This window comes from Crocodylus porosus, unplaced genomic scaffold, assembly GCF_001723895.1.
Source record: "Crocodylus porosus isolate Cpor-Errol unplaced genomic scaffold, CroPor_comp1, whole genome shotgun sequence".
Classification (NCBI taxonomy): domain Eukaryota; kingdom Metazoa; phylum Chordata; order Crocodylia; family Crocodylidae; genus Crocodylus; species Crocodylus porosus.
The window spans coordinates 150,195,950-150,217,491 of record NW_017728886.1 but is presented as its reverse complement, the minus strand read 5'-3'; the positions used below and the strand labels follow the sequence as shown (position 1 = coordinate 150,217,491).

Here is a 21,542-nt window from a genome sequence, read left to right as displayed (position 1 = left end):
CATCTGGCATGGCCTAGAAGTCTACTAAATTCTTGGCCCTCGGATTTACTGAATCACAATATAACCACTTTCAGTGCAGAACACATTACAATGAGGTACCAAAGAAGAGAAAGTTCAAAACTGCTGTAAAGGCAACAGTACCAAACAAATATGAAACAGAAAAATGTTACATATATGATTCTAAGCATAGACTATGAAATCAGTTTCCATCTACTGAAGCCCATTTGCCAAATGGAGATAAAAATGATAAAAATGGAATTAATTGTTAAAGGTTATTAACAAGCTAACAAAAAAAAAACCATTCCAAGTTCCAACCATTCCAAATAAAAAGCCTCAGTCATATAAATGTACACAGGTGACAGAAGTCTGTGACAGTGCAGGATGAAGTGCCCCTTGATGAACAAGTAACTTATTACAGCATCACTTGTCAAAAAGCTAAATGCTGAAACCTACCATATCGCTTACTGATCTTCAGCCTCTGCAAAAACTAGACAAAACAGGATGAACTGTCAGGCTCAACTACAGTGAGCCATTATCAGCTTGTGTCACATTCTTGACATTGCTTGTAACATGTTTTGTAATAAATGCCTCCATTTCTTTATGGGAAAACAAAGAGATATAGAGATACAGCTTCTAAAATCCAATAAAGATGGTGTATATATACACAATGGTAAATAAACCAGATGATTTAGATGCCAAAGTGGAGACAGATGCATGGAATGAAACCTACCGTGCCCCTTTTTAGTTAGGATTTCAGGACTCAAGGTAGGCAAAGTACATAACTGGATCTGCAGCCATCCTCATTTCAGTCCTTTTTTTTTTTTTGCCATACAGATATAGCCCCAGCTATATGTATTTATTCAAAGTGTCACCTTTCATGTTTAGCACACATTTAGCATTTTGAGAAGACCTCTACCCATCCTAGCAGCATAAACATGAAATACACTGTTTAAGTTGTTTGCAAGCCTAATAGCTGCTTAGTAACTATAGAGATGTAAAAACTCTAATTAGACTGTCTAGATTCTTTTCTGACTGATGCATGCAGCACAAGTACCTTTGACTCAGGACTACCCAGATTATCGGAGGCTTCTCTCATGGGGAAAGAGAGTAATCAAAGGGAACAATATGATAGTTATTGAGCATCTGATAGCTTGAAACATGTTTTTATAACACCCCATCCCTCATGAAAAGAAAACAGCAGTTAAACAAACATCCAAGCTAGGAAGCATTTCCAATAATTCTGTATACTTCATAGAGAATTATCCTCAAGTCACTTTTTGGAGGATGGGTGCAGAACGATGATCTTGTTAACAAGATGAAAGCTCACCTTTTAATCCTAACAAGCTGGTTTGCAAAACTTGGGTTATACAAAGGGACATTAAAGTTTTCAGTAGGGTTCACATCCTCCCCAACACTTTGCCTATGAAAACAGAGGACTGAACCACATTTTTGCATGTTATGGTGAAGGACGTGGGAAGCCCTGAAAACAAAGCTCACCTGGAAGTTCCTGATAAAGCTGTATTTCAAGCATACTGTTGGCACACACATTATACAATGTGCATTTTAAGCGTAAGGCAAAGATGCAACAAAAGACAGTAGGGCATCATCATGTAAAAATCAGACTGACATACTACACACAATCATTCTAACAAACACCGCAAAATATGATACATATTAGAAACAGCATTCATGGAAAAGGCCATAGCAACGGAGCGTCCCATGGAATTACGTGTTCAAGCTATAGGAACACCGGACCAAAAAACCTTCCCAGCCAGTTCTAACAGCTGTTCATTAGAGCGAGGGTTAGAGTTGGGAGACGCCACAATGTAGACTCCGAGTCAGAATGGGCACAAGCCATAATGCAGCAGAAGCGCTGGTACCTGGATCCTTTTTAATTGACACATTTTGAAAATGTGGCTAAAAGTAAGTCTAACCATGACTTCTAGTTTTTGATACGGTAGTTCAAAGATCACTGCGCTCACAGGTTCCACAGCAGCAAAGACTATGTCGTGTCCATTTTACCCCCTCCCACACTCATCCTGACGTATGTTTTTTTAATGTAACACGGCCTATTTTGCTGAGGACCTGTCCTCAAGAAAAGAGCTCCAACTATGGCCATGAACCACATAATGGATAACAGATATGGCTGAGAGTAACAACAGTAAGGAAGGAGTGAAGCAGGTTCTTGACTACAGGCTATGGTTACTACAATCTCTAAGAAAATCAGAAGGGAGAGGGCTTCTCTATAAAATGATTTTGAAGGAGCATGAGGACAGAAAGTGGCCTAAGATCGATGCCACATCCCAATAGTGACAGTGGGATGGACACCACAGACAGACCCTCTGCAAGATGGCTGCTGTCTTCAATGTTTCCAATGGCTTGAAGCCACACCGTCCCCAGGAAAGGTGGCGGCCTTGTTAGTCATCACATGAGGGCCCAGCAAGAAACAGAAAGGTACGCGAGTCCCAGGAATGGGGTAGGGAACAGGACAAGGAACCAAAGAATGACAGGATGAGGCAACACAGAACCAAAGAGCGTGCAAGGGCACCACAGCTGGGGAAGGAGGCGGGGAAAAGGGAAGCACTGGGGAGACCAGGAGGCAGGTGTAGATCAGCAACAGCATTTCACGAACTCGGTACAGCCCATGCAGAAAGATAACAAACACAGTAAAGTATATTACTATGCATTTGATACCTATTCCCTGAAGAAACAGCAGGGGCAAAAGAGAGCACCAGGGACATGAAACTAGAGAACCCCAGAGAGAAGTAGTCTCCAAAAGGGGCTGGACCCTGAAATGTTCCATTTTGGTTGGAAAAAATACCCACCCAGCCATACTGCAGTTAACCTATACATGTGAACACAGGGACACAAGGTAATTTACTGAGCCTCCTTCCTTTTTTCCCCCTCAGCTCTACTTTTCTTCCTTTATCTTGACACCTTCATTTTTAGCGTTGCCTTCCACTACTTTCTTTTTTATGCGTTTTCCACATTTCAGTTCATTTCCCACCCAAACTCTGATCTATTTGAATGTTTTGTTTCTTTCTTTACCCCTTCATCCTCCCCACTCCACACCCCATGTCTCTTGGGTCAAGGGCAGGGTGGGGATGATGAGACCATGATCAAAGTCTTAAATACAGGACAACTAATCCCAAGGGTGAGTAGATTATATTTAAAGGAGTCACCTTACAAGCATGGGTAGTTGATGGGGAAGACCTTGTAAGCGTGAGTAAACAGCTGATCAAGCTAGGCAAATTTGCAGTTCCAAGACTGAGTCCAGTCACAGTTTTAAACATAAAAGCAAAGTAAGGAACATGTTATGAGAGAGACTGGAGCAATTCATTTTTCAACAGCTGAGCTGGACCAGCACTGTATTTTTAGGAACAATTTCACCGGTCCATTGTGAAAACTCCTGCAAGTCACACAACGGCGCTTCTGGGTCCCCAGATGATCAGCTATACCCCTCGGGGTTGGCTTCCCAGCTGGCAAAGACCCCACCTTTTCTGCACAAAACCCGAATAACTGGAAATAGGTGAGACTCCAACCCTGTTCAGCCATAGGCAATCTTGAACAGCAGCCCTTGACTGTCCTCCACTGGGGTTTTTGGCTATGGGAAACATGGCTAGCATTTCCCTCATGACAGTCAATTTACACCTAACGCAAAAGCTCCTTCATTGGAGCACAGAGGTCACAAGGCTTCTTCTCTCCAACAAGTGCTTTCATCCTTTTCAAATTAATTTATTCGGTGACTGCAACAGTAGGTTGGCCCCCCGAAATTGTAGCACCTTTGTGGCTGACACTGGCTTGCCACTTGAGCACAGGCACACCTGACTAATTTTACTCGTGCTGTGCATCCCCAACTGAAGAGCTGAATTACCAGAACACACCATACACCACCAGTACCATTGTTGTATCTCTCTGGAGTCCACCCGCATTGACATTTTGCTGGTGAATACACACACGCAGTATATACGTGGGCTGAGTGCTAGTGTAATTTGAAGAGATGGCTTTATTTAGCTGACAGAAAGGCTGGGTTTTGTCAGTGTAGAGCATGTGTGTGGAGAGCACACAAACTTTTGGTGACAAAAGGCCAATTCTGTTTAGTGTAGACAGCAGTATCATATAAACAAGGCCTAAACTGGTAGAGGGTCTTGGCCGAGCCTTCTGAGCCTGAATGAGAAACACCCAAGAAGCAATCCAATTCACCTGAAGGCTGTCATTACAGTTCCCAAGACAAACGTCCTAAATTCACTATGTTTCTTAAATTGCCACTTGGTACAACAGACTTGAAGGGGTGATGAGTGGAGCAAAGATTTTGTGTCTTTTTCTCTCTTTCCATCATTCATTTACTCATGTTTGTAAAGCCCTTTCTAATCGGATAAAAGGCATTGTTCCCCCATGAACAAGCATGCATTTTTTGGCAACCCAAGGCCTATCTTCAATATATAATATTAACAAATGTTAGTACAGTGGTTCTCAGCATTTTTAGACTGAAAGTACCGCCACACTGACTGGAGGCACCCCTCAATAAATTTGAGTCACTCCTTGGAAAATACCAGCTCTTCATTTTCTTTTTTTTTTTTTTTACTAGAGAAAAATAATAGATCAGATTTTTTGTTGTTGTTGCAAAAAACTCAGAAAGACTGTAACTATGGCTTTCTATTTGAAATCTCTGGGTTTATCCTGTGAATCGTGTGTAAACCAAACAGTGCTACCGTTGTGCGGCCCACCCTGCATCACCCCTGAAAGGATCAAGACTGAGAATCACTGTGTTAGTTCTTGAGGACAGGGACCATCTCTAATCTGGTATCCACTTAACACAGACCAAAAGAAAAATAAAACCCCTCACAAAACCCACCACACAATCAAAATTTCAATCAGCCACAGCTAGAGTGGAAAGAAGGACTAGTGTAATGTAACTCCCTTTCACCATCTAAAATGAAGCAGGCAGGCCTACTTCAGATATTCCTCCACAATTTCAGAGGTGGCACCAGAAAGTCGATGCACTACTTAACCACAATACCAGCCCTAATGCTGGTTCTGTGCAACATGTAAACCAATGATGGTACCTTCAGACAACCCCAGAGAGAGAAAACAAGGTTGAAAAGCTGAACAAAGGAAGAGGAAGATAGTGAATATGCAGCAAGTGAACAAAACCTATTTACTGCCTCTTACTCGCTATCTCCAAAAATATGCACTTCCTAGGAGGCACCACCCAATGTAATACATCTCAAAGACTGTGAATCTTGCAACTTTAAGGACTTCTCTCTCTTGCATAAAGGACATTGCTACACATTTGTAACATTTAAAACCAAACCCCTTTATTTAACGCTTAAGAAAGAAAATTCGCTTTTATTGAGATCTATTTGCACACCATGTTCTAGAGTTCAGCTGCTTCTGCCCAATTGAGACATATTACTTAAACATTTTTTGTTATGTTACAATATGTTTTCACTCTCAACTAAAAACGGTGGTGTAATCTGTTTTTTTCATTACTATAATCATAATCTTCTGAGAGCATTTGAAAATGGAACATTTCAGTCAAAATGAGGACTTTTTTGGATGATGAAAATGAAAAAAGGGGGTGTGCATATTAACAAATGAAAAGAGGAATCACTGTTGTACAAAAAACAAGAGGTTAAAAGTTAGTGGTTGATACCAGAAAATGCTGGTATAGTCAGTCCCAAAATAAACAGAAACCCGTCACAAAGACTTCTCAAAACTGGAGTGGACAAAAGAGTAAAATTAACACCGAAGGAACAATACGTGATGCTACCAGCAGTAAAAACTAGATGTTCTATTCTAATACTCCAGCTACAGTAACAACCACCACTGATTAACTTCTATGGTACTCAACTAATACCATACACAAGACAGCAACTTTTCTTTTATGGTGTAAGCAGCATCCACTAGATGGCATCGTTCTAGTATATTTTGTGTTTTCTTTTTTAATTGGACACACAAAGCATAGTTTCTAGTTCCATGCTGCAGCAAACTAAGTTAATTTAATACAAGCTTTGAAGCGATTCTTCCCTTATTTTCTGAAATTATACTGCTAATCTCCCTATTATGCCCAGCTGCTTTTAATAGGATTCATGCACGTTACAAATAGAGAGCTCACATTTGAGGGGTTCCATTAGAATCTTAAAACCTCTCCAACTATCAAAAAATTTCAAAAGCATAAAAAGGAAAAGTGCAATTAATTCAAATAAAACTAAATCATTCATTTAGAAGGCACACAAGAAATGCCTAATTCTAAAAAAAATATTAAATATACTATGCTACACTACACAACTGGTAAAAAAACAAACACAACAAAAACCAGAAGCCACCACCTTGCTCCTCCTCTGACACAAATTCTGCTCTTGCTTGGTCTCTGGTCACATGAACAGCCATTATTCCCATGAGAAATCCTATTAGCCAACTTGAGATGGAGGCCACAGAGTACACTCAAAAAATGGAACTCAGCATCTGAATGGGGGGGAAGGAAGGGAGGGCTTATACCATTGCTGCAACACTAAAATTATCTTGTCTAGTCAAGGCCTGAGTAATGTCAGGACTGATCACAGAGGTGGGGATGTCTAAGCACTGATGAATTTTGCAAAACGCTGTTTGGCAAGATTTGTTTTTAAATAGTTGCTTTATAAATATTTGCCTAGTTACTCATGGTAGTAATTCCCAACTTCCTCACAAGAGGGACCTCTCAGTCCCAGATCCACACCTCCCCTGCATCAACTGGGAGACTAGCACTGGGAAAAAATGAAGAGGAAAATAAAGTTGCTTTGACACAATGGATCCAGGTGTTTCACTGTACTCTTCCACATTTTACCTCTGTGTATTTCCTCTCTCTGGGTACTGGGCTTCATTTTTAGTGCACTATGCCTAAGTTTGACTTTGCCACTTCTCACCTGCACCGCTGTAGTTTTCTTCATCTATATGGTGCATTTATTCTTTATTTCTAAATGCTGTGGATAGACCACTTTCTCTTGCTTCATGAAGCAGAAATATACATGTGCCCTGTGACTTTCACAGACTCCCTCTCCACCCATATCTGCTATAAAAGTTGCCATCCTAGTCTTTAAAATCTCCCTACTGAATTGCACAGCTTTTCAAACACCATTTCCTGGCTTTGTATATCACCTTAAACCTTACCGCTTTGTCTTAGATCCGGGGTGGACAATTATTTTGGCCAGAGGGCTGCTTACTGAGTTTTGGCAAGCCATTGAGGGCCGCATGACAGGCAGCCAGGGGCAGATAAATATAAATTTTCTAAATTTTTTAGGGGCCCCACGGGCTGGATAGAGTGGCCTGGTGGGCCACATCCAGCCCACAGGCCACATTTTGTCTACCCCTGCCTTGGATCATAACTGTAGCTCAGCCACAACCCAAACATCTCCTCTTCCCTTTCCTTTCACTGTATGATGAAACTTGTACTAGCAGTCACTGGCTAATGAGATCCACCTTTCTATGATAATTCATGACAATTGCAAAGTCTTCCTAGATCCCCTGTTAACCACACTAGGCTATTCATGCTCCTTTTATAACAAACAAACAGAAAACATCCCAGTCTCACAGCTAGCTTAAGTGCAAACTGGAAATCTATTTAAAATTGTATTTACTTCCATCATTTGATGCTGTTTGTTTCTCTTGGACAGTGAAAGGAGACCCAATCTGGCAGCTGCTCCAGTTGGTCTGATACAGACCCTGGAGTAGCCAGAACTGCCTACCTGGCACTCAGACCAGACTGCAAGCTGTGCTGCATGCAGCAGCCACAGCAACTGGCCTGTGCCGCAGGCAGCACCTGCTTTGGGACATGGGCCACACGGTTCCTGGGATCTGTCAATAAGGCACCTGTACTGCACGCAGTGCTCACAGGCACCATATGCAGCATGCATCCCGGACTCGCTGGAGCAGACACCATGTGCAGCGTAGTTCTGGAGCTGCTGGGGCAGGCACTTAATGTGGTGCAGTGCAGCTGGGACAACCACCACAACAGTATGGCTGCTGCTCTGGCAAAACCGTGGTCCACACAACACCAGTTCCAGCTGCCCTGGGGATCTGCACTGCACACAGTGCAGGTCCCAGACTGGTTGGTGCAGCTGCCAGATCAGGTATGCTGGGGGGGAAGGGAGAGGGTCCATGGGCCGGATTTGGCTCGCAGACCCACTCCATGCCATTCATTCAGCTCACAGGGCCAGGTGAGTTTGACACCCATGTCTTAGAGTAACTAGCATGAACTGATACAAACAACATAAAAACAACTTTATGTCATCTAGACAGAGACCTAAGCTACCTCAATGGTCTTCTGAATGTCACTTAAAACACTTTGGTTTACATGACCCTGGCTAGCCAAACTGTGTTAGAAGCCTCTGGTTATAACCAGGTGTAAAAACCTCAAGTTGTATTTTTTTAATTCAATTGCCAGGACAGAATATATGAACTTTCAGATCCCTTCTGCAGAGTTTTATTCCATCAGCGTCACATTATAAAAAGATCAAGGAGGCTTTATGTTATAAGTACGGTTTGCCTGTATAATCAAGATTAAGTCATATTACACCCAAAATACCCACATGGGCTACAGCCGTGTAAGGTAAGGGCTGTAAACATGGTTATAAAATACAACTTAGCCCCATCACGACAGGCAAGATCAACATCACGTTATGGCATGTTCCTATCATGCCATACTAGTACTTAGATCTATACTCCTCCATTTAGAAAGGGATTCATATTCTGATCTCTTTCATTACAGTACAACCCCACTTTATCAAACCAAGGCTTCACAAACCCTGGAAATCCTCATGTAAAGGGGACTTCAGAAAAATGAGAATGATCTGAGGCATACTGATGTGCTCATTGGTTAAACTAGGTTTCAGTGTAATGGGGCTGATTTGTAACTTTCATTACTCTTATAATCAAAGCCATGTCCCTTCTGCTGCTTTTAAATTAACTACTTCAACAAATCTTCTATGAAAACCTACTCAAACCACTCCTGATTCAAGAAGTCTCTCTTTGAAGTGCATACATACTTTACAACAAAGGCTCAATCGTGCAAACTACAAACAGCAGCATACTGAACAGTGTTCAGGCAGGAGACTCATACAACCATATGCTGGGCTTCCCTCTTAAATCTGTCTATCCTATTTAGAATATGCAGAAAAACCAAGTAATTGCAATAATCCTTGTTTCTATCACCTTGTCCTCTTCTGATTAAACCCTATTCTACTCTTGGAAAAAAACTTGTGTCTTGTGTCATTCAGCAATGAATTAGCTTTGTTTTCTCTGCAGTCTCTAATCAAATTAACAAAAGTTGCCTTAGTTTTCTGAACAACCTGAAAAAGAACTACCTGTGCTATCATGAGATCCACCAGCCCCTTCTTTAGGCTGGGAAATAAGCCTGTTTCTTCTCAGAGAGCAGTTGGCAACTCCATGTTTGCGCAACTGGTGGCGTTCACAGTTCTATTTGGTAGAAAAGAAGACATCACATTTTTGATAGAAGTGTTTCTGGCCTAAAGCAAGAAAAATAAATATATACTTATCTGTCTTCCTAAGATGCAGTAAGACTCCTTTCTTCTTTTTCAAAACATTTTGTCATTAATGTAGGGGAAAAATAACTGTTGCAATTAGAACTCCATCCTACCTTGCCTGAATGGAAAATATTCCCTCTCACCTCCATAACATCAAAGAAAAAACTATTACAACATGCAAGTTCTAAACTACAGTGGAAGGATCTATTCTTGTGCATCTGTCCCTATATGTGTAGACCTGATGCAACATTCATCATTCACAACCTCATTGGATACAATCTTTTCACTGATTTCAACAGGATTTAGATTAGACCACATGCAAATAGCAATCATCATCTCCCTATAAGCACATGTTTTACATGTCTGTCTTAAACCTAACAGCTAGAACAACCAAAAAAAAAAACAAGTACAGAAAGTATAAATAGTTGACATGAAAGCAAATGCCAGGCAATGAAGTCAGAAAAATGTGTGTGGCAGGTACTTCTACGATCAAGAAAGTGGTGAAGGAGGAACACAGGTACAAAAAAGCAAAAGACAACCTCTCCTCGACAGGATGCTACTGGTACCTCCCACATTTCATCTTACACAAGCTGGGACTTTATGTTAATTAGCATCAGAAATTGTATCCAGGAGTCATGTGTGCTTTAAGCAACCCCAAGTCTCCCTAGAGTGGCAGGCCTATGGCTCTCTTATGAACAAGATTTCTCAATCTTGTCCAGTTCAAATTCAGCAATTTTGAATCATAGAAAATTAAGGTTGGAAAGGACCTCAGGATGTCATCTAGTCTAACCCCCTGCTCAGGCAGGGCCATCCTCCACTAGATTATCCCAGCCAAGGATGTCTACCTGGGTCTTGAAAACCTCCAAGGATGGAGAGTCCACCACCTCTCTGGGTAACCTGTTCCAGTGTTTTATTACTCTCCTCGTGAGGAAAATTCTTCTTAATTATCTAACCTAAACTTCCCTTGCTGCAATTTGAGACTGTTGTTCCTTGTTCTTGCAAATGCCACCACTGAAAACAGTCTAGCACTCTAGCTCTATCTTCTTTCAAACCCCCTTCAGGTAGTTGAAGGCTGCTATTAAATCCCTTCTCAGTCTCCTCTTCTCTAGACTAAATAAGCCTAGTTCCTTCAGTCTCTCCTCCAGAAGTCATGTTCCCCAGTCCCCTCAGTGTTTTTATTGCCCTCTGCTGGACTCTCCAACTTGTCCATATCCTTTCTAAAGTGTGTGTGGGGGGGGGGCGCAAAACTGAACACAGGACTCCAGATGTGGCCTCATCAGTGTTGAATAGAGGGGAAGAGTCGCTTCCCTTGACCTGCTGGCAACAAACCTACCAATGCAGCCCAGTACGCCATTAGCCTTCTTGGCAACAAGGGCACACTGCTGGCTCATATTCAGCTTATTGTCTATGTAACCCCTAGGTCCTTTTCTGCAGAGCTACTGCCTAGCCAGTCAGCCCCCAGCCTGTACTGGTGCATGGGACTGTTCCGTCCCAAGTGCAGGACTTTACACTTGCCTTTGTTGAACCTCATGAGATTTCTATTGGCCCAATCCTTCCATTTGTCTAAGTCACTCTGAATCCTAGCCCTACCCTCCAGCATATCTACTGCTCCTCCTAGCTTGGTGTCATCTGCAAACTTGCTGAAGGGGCACTCCATCCCCTCTTCCAGGTTGTTGATGAAGACACTGAACAAAACCGGCCCCAGGACTGACCCCTGAGGTACTCCACTTGACACTGGCTGTCAACTAGACATTGAGCCATTGATTACTACCCTGTGAGCCTGATGCTCCAGCCAGTTTTCTATCCATCATTCATCCAGCCCGAATTTCCTTAGCTTGCCTGTGACAATGTTGTGGGAGACTGCATCAAAAGGTACACCACATCCACCGGTCTCCCTACATCCACAGAGCCAGTCACCTTGTGACAGAAGGCCATCAGGGTAGTCGGGCATGACTTGCCCTTGGTGAATCCATGCTGACTGTTCCTAATCACCTTCTTCTCCAAGTGCTTAGAAATGGATTCCTTGAGGATCTGCTCCATGATTTTTCCAGGGACTGAGGTGAGGCTGACTGGTCTGTAGTTTCCTGGATCATTCTTTTCCCCTTTCTTAAATATTAGCGCTATATTGCCTGGTATTGCTTTCTGCAGGCTGCTGAGCAGCTATCTTACAGCTGACTTCCCTAGCAAGCCAGCTACTACCTTTGACACTTCAAATACCATCCTATTCTCCAATTCTGGATGATACCCATTGTTCATGAGAGTAAAAACCAAGAAGCCAAAGCTAAGCAAAGGCCCCCTCCCATTAGCCCAGCTCTTTGCTAAGTTTTTTTGTATACATGCAACTTTCACAATTGGTAACTTATCACCAATGTCTCAGGTCAGACTCTTGACTGTTTCTACCTTGGAAAGTTTTCAGAAAACCACTTGTGTACAATACAGACCAATCCATATGCAAAGCTTGTAACTGAAAGCATTCTTCTAATCCTAATGCACACACACTAGACAGAGGTCTCAAGTCCTAGATTTCTTTGTCACATACTCCATTTTTTGTCAGCGCCAAATTAATCCTCAAGAGTTAAGGACATGCCGGGTGTGTGTCTACGCCTGTCGTTAATATTAAGCAATAAACTCCAGTGCATATCACACCAGAGTTTATTACTCCCAGGCACACTGTTTGAATGTGTGTCTGGGACCACAGCATGTTGAACCAAGTCAGAGCAGCCCTGGCTGGCAGGGGATCTGGTGGGGGTCAGCCTGTCAGCTCAGGGCTGCTCTGACCTAGCTCCATGTGCTGCAGAGGGTCTGGCTGTGGCACGAGGGTGCTCCAGTGTGGGGTTAGCCACCAAGCAGCACTTGCACTGACGTATCCTCATGCCCCAGCCAGCCAGGTTGGCATCTACACATGCACTGCTGCGAAATAAAAAACACTCCACAGCAGGATAGTACTTGTAAATACATGTACTATCCTGCTGTGGAGTTTATTAATTTCCTGCACTCTCATAGGGCTGCACATGTAGACAGGTGTTTACTATGGAGCTAATTAGTCAACTCCACAGTAAATATCTCTTGTAGCTGTGCCCTGTTTGGCCTAAGAATGGCCGTATTTTGAAGTTTTAAGGAGCTTAATCTCTCCCCGTAGCTCTAAAAAAACCCAACTGAATACAAAAAATGCAGAATGTACCACGTAAGCATGTTAACAGTAATGTTTGCCTCCATATATGAAGTAAAGCATTTCCTCTAATGTATTCATTTAAAAAGCAAACTGAGCATATGTGCACTGCTCAGAGGTCTGTCCAAAATTCTACATTTTTATTCTGTTACATAGCAGGTCACATAAAGAAACTGTGTTTTGGCTTAACTGTTATTTTTTCTTGTGAGAGGCTGTTTCATGTAAATAGACATAAAATGTACTTAATTAGCTCACTATTAATGTGGTTTAACTTAGTTTGTTTTTTCCACAAAGACCATCATTACTCGGACTAAAATTCATTCAACAATGCAGAACTGATGATAATATTGACTAAGTGATGTAAAAAAACTACTGTCAAAGGTTTGACTGCTCTTAGGTAAGCCACCCTTGACACAAGTCTATTTAATCTATGAAACTATATAACAGGCACATGTTATGTATAACAGTCTTCCTTAATTTATTTATTTTTTTACAGCTGAATCAGTTTGTGGTATTTGGAAATTTACAGAATGTTTTCTTCACTGATGCCATAGGAGAAAAATGTAATTCCTATGACAAATGTAAGTTTAAGTGAGAGAATCAATTAAAAGCAAATTTTCTTCAACTTAGATTAGTAAAGCAAAGAGTTTTTAAAATCATTACTTTTTGCTTTTTTATGTTGGTCACAGATACTATATTTCTAGTCATTTTCTTGTCAAGATCATATTGGCATCTATTGTTTACAAAGTTTTCACACCAATGTTTGCTTATTGGTTTTAAAACAATGCTTCTGCTGTTAAATCAGAGCTTTCACAGAACATAAACTTTAGGTTACACCTGACCAGGCGGTGTCCTTTTGAAGACCTTTTTTAGTGGTTCTCAGTGAGGATATTACTGATTCAAAGCGTATATTGAGTAGTTTGCTTTAGCCTCTAAGGTCAAAGTGGGCTGACTATATTTCTTTTTAAACCTATTGTACTACAAATGCAAGGGAAAAAAGGAAAATTAATCATCATCATCATCAAGGCACATTTTCTTGGTTACTGAAACACAGAGGGGAAATTAGAAGGGGAAAAAACACAAGGATGAGAGCAGAAGAAGAAGAGTGAGGGCAGAAGACTAGCAAAGCAAATCCCGTGAACTAAAATCAGAATAAAAAGACCTAAAAAAGAATGAGAGAGAACAAGGCCTCAGGCATGCTCTCATGTAGCTGTACAATATACACATATAGCTTCTGTGCACTGTCAGTGCAGCATGTAGCCAGTCCATTGCAAGCTGTGGAGCAGTGACCATAAAAGAATACAACAGTGATCCTGTCTCAAGATTAATCCTTCTGGAGTAAAGTACAGGTGGGATTAGAGAGATTTGTAAATTTGAGGACATGGAGATTGTAGCGAGTACAGTTGCTAACTACATGAAGAGGGACTTGTGGATTGTGGCAGAGGAGAAAGGTACACTGGCACACATCGGGGAGAAGAGGATGATGGATGAGGAACAGAATGGGGGGGGGCAATGGAGAGCATTGGCACAGAGCTCCTAGGGTATGGTAAAGGAATAGGAAGGAGAAGAAAAGCATATGCTGTTTATGATTATCATTATTTTAACTGTGAGAAAAAAATGGGGGGGGGGGAGTTCATTGTAAAATGACCCTACATGCATGAATTTCCCCCAGTACTAACAATTTTAACAAATATGAGATGTAATTTTTCCAAAATTACATCTATTTAAAGCCAGTAGCTTTGTGTTAATCTGCACATCCCAATTTAATGTTTACAATGATAAGCCTTTTTCTCCTGAGAACACTCCTTTGTTAAGCTTTCTTGATAATGCAAACACTTTATGTATGAGCCTGGGGAAAAAAAACACCACATAAATAATAAATGGGAAGAGATCATTTACCACTCTTCCTATTAAAAGGACCCATACTACTTGTTTTCCAACAAACAGTTTTAGGGTTTAAACAGGGGAAAGATGTGTTACTCAGCTGAACTGATGCGACCGTTTCATCTGTCCAGCCTTATACTGGTACAAGTGGAGCTACACCTAAATTAAATCATTTTGAAGTTACAGCAGTTGAGCTCCACTTACACCTGCGTAGAAGCAAACAGATAAACCATTTATATTTGAACAGCGTAATCTACAGTAAACTGGTATAATTTACAACCAACATTATAGTTTAATTTGGTCACACCAGAAGCACTGACATTTAGGAGGATGGTCAAAGCAGATGCAGTGAGTGGTTAAAGCGAGCCAGGACTGGGGCTGGTAGGTGGGACTTAAAACTATAACACAAAGGAAACTCCCCCCAACTCTTCCAGCATAAAACTGTCAAGTGATTCCAAGCAGGGACTGGGTATCAAGGTGAATAAAAAAAAATATTCCCAGTTTTCATTACAAGAATGCTAAACAGCACTGCTGTTTTTCCTGACTTTTTTTAAACATTTAAACAGAGTTATCTAGCAAAGCAAGGAGCTGGGAGCTGAAAAGGCCCTGGGGGAAAAGAATGCAACAGGCACAGTGCTTGAGGAAACGTTCCTTCCTCACACTCTACTTAATCATATGCAACTCCATCAAAAAAAACCCTTTGGATTGCACAGATTACGGTACTATTGTACTTCCTCTGCAGCATTCCTCTCTTCGGTACTTCTCACATATGGCTCCACACAACTTCTGAGCTTATTTCTGCAGTGCTGCCTTTCCGAACAGCACTGCATTTACCTAAAGGCCTCAACTCTCCAGCATGAGAAATCTTGTCCAGCTGGTGTTTTAAGCCCCCTCCCTCCTGCATCCCCCATGCAGATACACCAAAGTCTTTGTACCGGGGCCAGCCCTTCATTTAGATACAGTGTGCAGGCATTACACCAGGACGAGCTGCATCACGCCACAGTGCAACTCTATAGGCAGCACAACTTACCATTACAAAAACCTCAGTGTAGATGAAGCTGGACTGTGCTAGGTTGAATCTAAATTGATTGCTGAAAGTCCTGCACAATTAGAGTAATGCCATGAGCCAAGTGACAGTCCCGCAAAGCTCTGCTGGGAGGTTACCCCAGTGAATGGATCAGTCGCCAGCAACCAACCTGGCTACACCCTTGCAACCACTGAGGACAGATGACCCAAGCAGCTGTTTCAACTGATGGAACCTTTCCTCATCTCAGTTACTGTTGTTCCTCCTGGTCTACGCAGAGTTATATCGCAGGCAGCTGCCCTCGTGGCTGGCTACTGACAGGTAGAAGCAGGTCCCCAATGAAGGCAAAACCCAAACATACAGTGTTTTCCTTCTCACGCAAGATACTTCCTCTTCACTAAGCATACCATTCCTTCTTCAGAGGGTGCACATTTAGAAGATAATTGAATTAAACTAACAGTTACCTCAGAAAATCACTAAAAGCTAGCTGTGTGCTTAGCCAGATGAAGCAATCTGCTTTACACCAGGCAAAAAACAATAGCCTTGCTATTACACAGATATGAGCTCATAATTTGCAGAATATCACTCAAAAGTGGACGGTAACCAGGATTACTCCATGGGTCAGATTCTCTTTAAAACTCTTAACAAACTTCTACTTTGTTGCTTTCCTTTCATTAGGTTCAGTGATTTTAGTGCCTAAACACTGGCACCTTTCCAAAAGTTGAGGCTAACTGATGTACCTCCTTTATAAACCTACTGCATCTTGTTAATACACGTGGCATTCCCACTAGCTACAGCAATACCTACCAGCGTCCCGCATTCTTACTCTTTTTGATGCCAGGAATTGAGAGGCAAATGCCAAGAACTTAAAAACTATTATTTCTCCTCTCTAAGTAAAAGTCAGAAAAAGACTAAATGTCATTGACTGAAACTTCATTTCTCTTCTTAAACTGGATTAAGCATTATTTACTAATTACTAATTGGAATTACCAATGACTGTTTTCTATTAATTATTTTACTGCAATTTTACCTGAAAATGGAACGTAAAACTATTTCCTACAATATGATTTACAAATAGAAGAGTCGCCTCAAAATGCCCTTCATTCATTACAGTTAAATGTTAAAGTTATGTTACACCGCAACAAAATATTTTAAAAGTCTCAAGAAAACCCTCATGCTTCAGGGCAAAAGCCAGTTTCTGAGTGGCTAGGGTTAAGACGAAACCTCCCCTAAGGCAGGCTATTATTTGGTTGATCGTTATAGTGTTTCTTGGGCCTTCCTCTGAAGCATTAGGCCCTGAGCACTGTGTGTGACCATTTCATTGATCCAGCCTGGTATTTTACGACCCTGTTCTGCTACAGGTTTACGTTTCTTTGCTCTCCATTTTAAGCATCCTTGCTGAAGCAGGCTGCCACTGAAGAAAGGCAGTCAAACAAGTAATGCGAGAATTTAAGTGATTTAGTATGTATGTTCGTCTTCAGAACAACGTCAGAATAATTGAAAACTGGAGGCCAAGCATACTGTAGAGCAGAATTTGTTTTATAATCTAAAAGGGTGGAGAGTTAAGGCAGTTGCAATATTGACGAAAATAGCACACTGTGGTGTTTTCTGGGCACAGAATAATGCTGACCACTGGGAATTCACAACACATTAAAGCTATTCAAGATTTAGAGATGGAGGAGAAAAGGAAGATACCCTTTTTTTTCCAAGTAACATGGCAGATTAATGTTCTCAGTGACTGCAATATAACTGTAGGAGCACGAGACACTCTTACCTGTGTGAGTGAGCATGTGTCGTTGCAGGGAACTTGCCCATGGAAAGACCTGGGGACAGTGAGGACAGATGATTTTTTGCAGGCAATTCAAATAAGCATTCCTTTTTCCTCTCAGCAGTTTCTCCTCCGCCATTTCCTTCTCATCTTCACTGGTTCCATTTCTGTCAACTTCTTTGAAATCATCCGTGGACTGCAGAAATGGGCTAAATTTATTAGTGTCTGTGGTAGCCAGCATCTTCTCTATGCTAGCAAACTCCCCACTTGACTCTAAGTCCACAGCACCACTCACTTTAGGCTTGTTTTTTGTTCCTTTCTTCCTACCCCTTTTTTTAGCCAAGCCAGTATCGGCACTTTCAGACTTCTCTAGACTATTTGGATCATATGCTTTCTGCGTAAGGTCACTAGGAATGCTGGAGTTTTTCTGGATGCCCGTCATCGTGGTCGCTTTTGGTTTGGAGTTCCCTGATTTATCAGACCCAGCAGAGCTGCTTGATGCTTTGGCACTGGTGTCTGTAACCTCCGGTTTTAGCAAAGCAGGAGCAGAAGACACAGAAGAAATGATCTGTGCAATGGAAGCCAGTGGCGGCAACTCTTTAGTTACAGAAGGCTTTGGCAAAAGAGGTGGCGGCTTAGGCCTCAAGGGTCGCAGCAAGGCAGAGTTGCTGAGAAGAGCTGGGGAAATGATTGGGACAGTCAAATGCAATGGACCCTTCAGTGGCTGGGAATGTTTGAGCGCTCTGTTCTCTACGCTCCCGTTGGCACTGACAGCCGGAGGGCACTGCTGACAGTTATAGGGTGTGTCGCTGTTCCCAAAAGAAGCCTGCTCTTGTTTCTTGGCTTCACTGGGGACATCATCTTTATCTTTCTTTACGGCTTTGGGAATTGACAGGTCTATGGGCTCCATGGAACAGTCATAGAGAGATAAAGGGGAGGTGCCGAACAAGTTCTCCTGCTTCACTTGCACTGCGCTCAAGTTTTTGTTCTTCTGTGAAAAGTCTAAGGGCTCATCGAAATCCATTGGGAAGGTACTTGCAGGCTCAAGTTTGACTGGAACGTGTGATGGGGCTCCCAGCAAAAAGCCATTTTGTGGTTCCAGGAATGGTGCGATAGGTTTGCAGTCCAGGTAAGTGCTGTCCTCCAGTAAAGGAGGGTCTGCCTGGTTCTCCTGAGGGCTGTAGTCGACAGCCAGGATGTAGTTCTCGATCTCCTTCTCTTGCACGTGCAAGTGTTGTTTGAGGATGTGGTGGATGCAGTTTCGCTTGGCGGAGAAGGCTGTGCCACACTCCTTGCACTCAAATGGCTTCTTCTTCTGGCAGCCACTGTGAGTTCTCATGTGGATGCGGAGAGCCCGATAGTGCTTCAGGTCCTCGCCACAGAATTTGCACACAGTGTCCGGAGAACAAAAAGCATCCACCATCTCCGCCGCATTGCTGGTGACGTACTCGATGTTCTTTTCTATGTCCTTCCTGGTCACCTTGAGGTGCTTCTTGCGCAGGTGCCTCTCACAATTGGCTTTCACTGTGAAGGGGTAGTGACAAATCTTACAGATGTAAGGTCTCTCCCCGCTATGCGTCCGCAGGTGCCGAATCAGTGCTGCCTTATCAGCAGCGATGTAATCACAGATGTTACACTGGTAAGGGGAGATGCCCAAGTGAGACCGAATATGAGCCCTCAGCACCCCTGAGAAGGCAAACACCTGATCACAGAAGCGGCACGGATACAAGACTTTCCTCATTGCTGGTGCCTTCTTGTTTGCTGCCCCTGCAATGATGGCCTTAAGGTCCCCTTCAGTTACCTCTTGCTTGATCTTGGCATCCATGTTCAAAGGCAAAAGGGCTTCTATGATACTGTCTTGTTCCAGCTGTGTTTTCAGCTCATGTTGACTTAAAGACTCTGCCTTGGACTGGAGGAGCAACTGAGAAGAAATAGATTTCGTTCCCAGTTTAGACTGTGTCAGGTGAAAGTTGGAAGCAGACTCCACAGAGTTTTTGATCAGCCTCAGAGGTGGTGGGGGAAGGCTTGGACTGATGCACCCTGGTGAGGCTTGCTGTGCGCTGATCAGTGGAGGAGGTGTAGAGGTTGCAACAACTGTTCGCGGAGTTACCAAGGGCTTTGGCTTCAGTGGCGGCATATGCTTGAAAATAGACTGTCCAGGGGCAGACGGTGCCTTAGAAAGCGGCGGAAGACTTATCTGAGGAGAAGCTGAAGAAGCCATCTTCAAAATCTGCTGAATGTCAGCCAGTTCAATAGCAGATTCGTTGGAAATGGGTTTTACCACAATACTGCTGTCAGGCTGAATGATAAAGCCCTTCTGGAAAGGCTGCAGAGACAGGAGCTTCACGTTCTCTTTTGTAGGCGGAAGGACTGAAAACGAACTTCCCATGGAAGTGGCTTCCAAAGGAGACATGCTGAGCAGGCCTGTGCTGCCAGGGTCCTGAGGTAGGTTACTCTTCAGTGTTCTGAGCTGCATTTCTTGGACCTCATCTTGCATATCCTCCTCCTGCTTGTCAGGCTTGATGTCTTTGGTGTACTGTAGGCCCAAGGACTCCATGAAGACTTTCTGGTCTGGGTTCTCACTAGCTGGGCTCATCAACTCTGGCTTGTGATTTTCTTTTCCCTGATCTGCTATGTGGGTTTCTTTGTGCAGCTTGAGTGCTGGGAGCATGGGGAATGCCTTGTTACAAGTCTCGCAAATATATCGATGAAATTCACTGATGCATCTTCGCAGATTCGTTTCACACCAGACCTACAAGACAATCACACAAGAAACATGACTGACCTAGTCATTGAACATTCTGCCTCAATCAAGTCTTAGATTCTTGCAGAGACAGGAAACAACTCCACTTCTCACTCCTCAAGATGCAGCCACCCTGGCACTGAAAAAGAAAGTTTATAGGATCATAGGAAAGTAGCTTACCAAAGGGAAGTTTATTGTAAGCTCTTCAGAAATTGAAGGTGATCTTTTTTTAAAAAAATCCCTTCGCATAAATAATTTACAAAAACAAATAATCTCTCAGAATTGTACAATTCATTTACTCGACAACCAGCAGGAAGAGGAGCAGTGTTAGAAACAGACAAGAGATTTAAGGCTAGGTAATTTTTTCCCCCCCTAAAACATCTCAAAAGAAAACATATTCAAATACATCTTCGTAAATGTTCATTGACGGCAGATCTACACAAGACATTTAGTGCTCAACTGACTAATCGGCTGCACAGTAAATGTCTCAGCATCTACATGTGCAGCCCTAGTAGGCTGGAGTAAACTAATTTACTCTGCAGCAGGACAGTACTTGTAAATACAAGTACTACTCTGCTGTGGAGTAAAAAATTGCAACAGCACAAGTTCAGATGCTGGAGGGGCTGGCTAGGGCACAAGGGTGCTCCAGTACAGGGGCTACCTGCCAGCTAGCCCTACACTGGAGTGCCTTCATTCCCCAGCAAGCCCCTCTGCAGCATGTTGATCTGGGGAGAGTAGTTCCAGGGTGGCAGACTAACCCCCAGGGTCCCCTGCCAGTTGGGGCTGCTCCACCCAGGCTCCACATGCTGTGCATGAATAAACTGCACAGCTTATTGCTCCAGAATTAATTGCTCCCAGGTGCATGTTCAAACAGTGCATCCAGGAGCAATAAGCTCCACAGTTTATCCATGCCCCATAACTACATGTGTAGATGCGTCCAGAAAGTATAAGAGCCCAAGGACTAACTTTAAGATAGCCAGGATAACTCATGTTCTGCAAAGTTTGTGCACCAATGTTTTAAACAAGCCATCATATACATAAGCAGAGCGCCGGCAATCATTTTCAGCTAGACAGATAACTATCACTATATTAACATTATTTACATTTTGCCTATCCTAGTACACTCCATGGTTCAAGAATCAGATAAGAGAGAGGACTAAAAAAGTTTATGTTTAAAAAAAAAAAAAAAAAGTGTATTTATACCCCTAAATTTACCTCTCTCAACTAAAAGGGAGGTAAAACCCATGCAAAATCCTTGCAGAAATTTCAGGTTGTGTTTTTTATATCCACTGCATAAATATGAAATTTCATGTAGATGTATAAAACAGCTATCCTCATTATATATATATATTATTTTCATAGTATGTAGGGTCGGAAGGGACCTGAGCAGATCATCAAGTCCAACCCCCTGCCATGGCAGGAAAGAGTACTGG

The 21,542-nt window shown here is 42.5% G+C and overlaps 1 protein-coding gene across 2 annotated transcripts in view; it reads right to left on the bottom strand.

Annotated features, from left to right (window-relative positions):
• RREB1 (ras responsive element binding protein 1) overlaps positions 1-21,542 on the bottom strand; it is a 143,569-nt gene that overhangs the window by 12,918 nt on the left and 109,109 nt on the right. For both annotated transcript variants that reach the window (XM_019542975.1, XM_019542965.1), the window contains exon 9: positions 17,373-20,118. In XM_019542975.1, the coding sequence (XP_019398520.1) occupies positions 17,373-20,118 (2,746 nt within the window). The remainder of the gene's footprint in view (positions 1-17,372; positions 20,119-21,542) is intronic.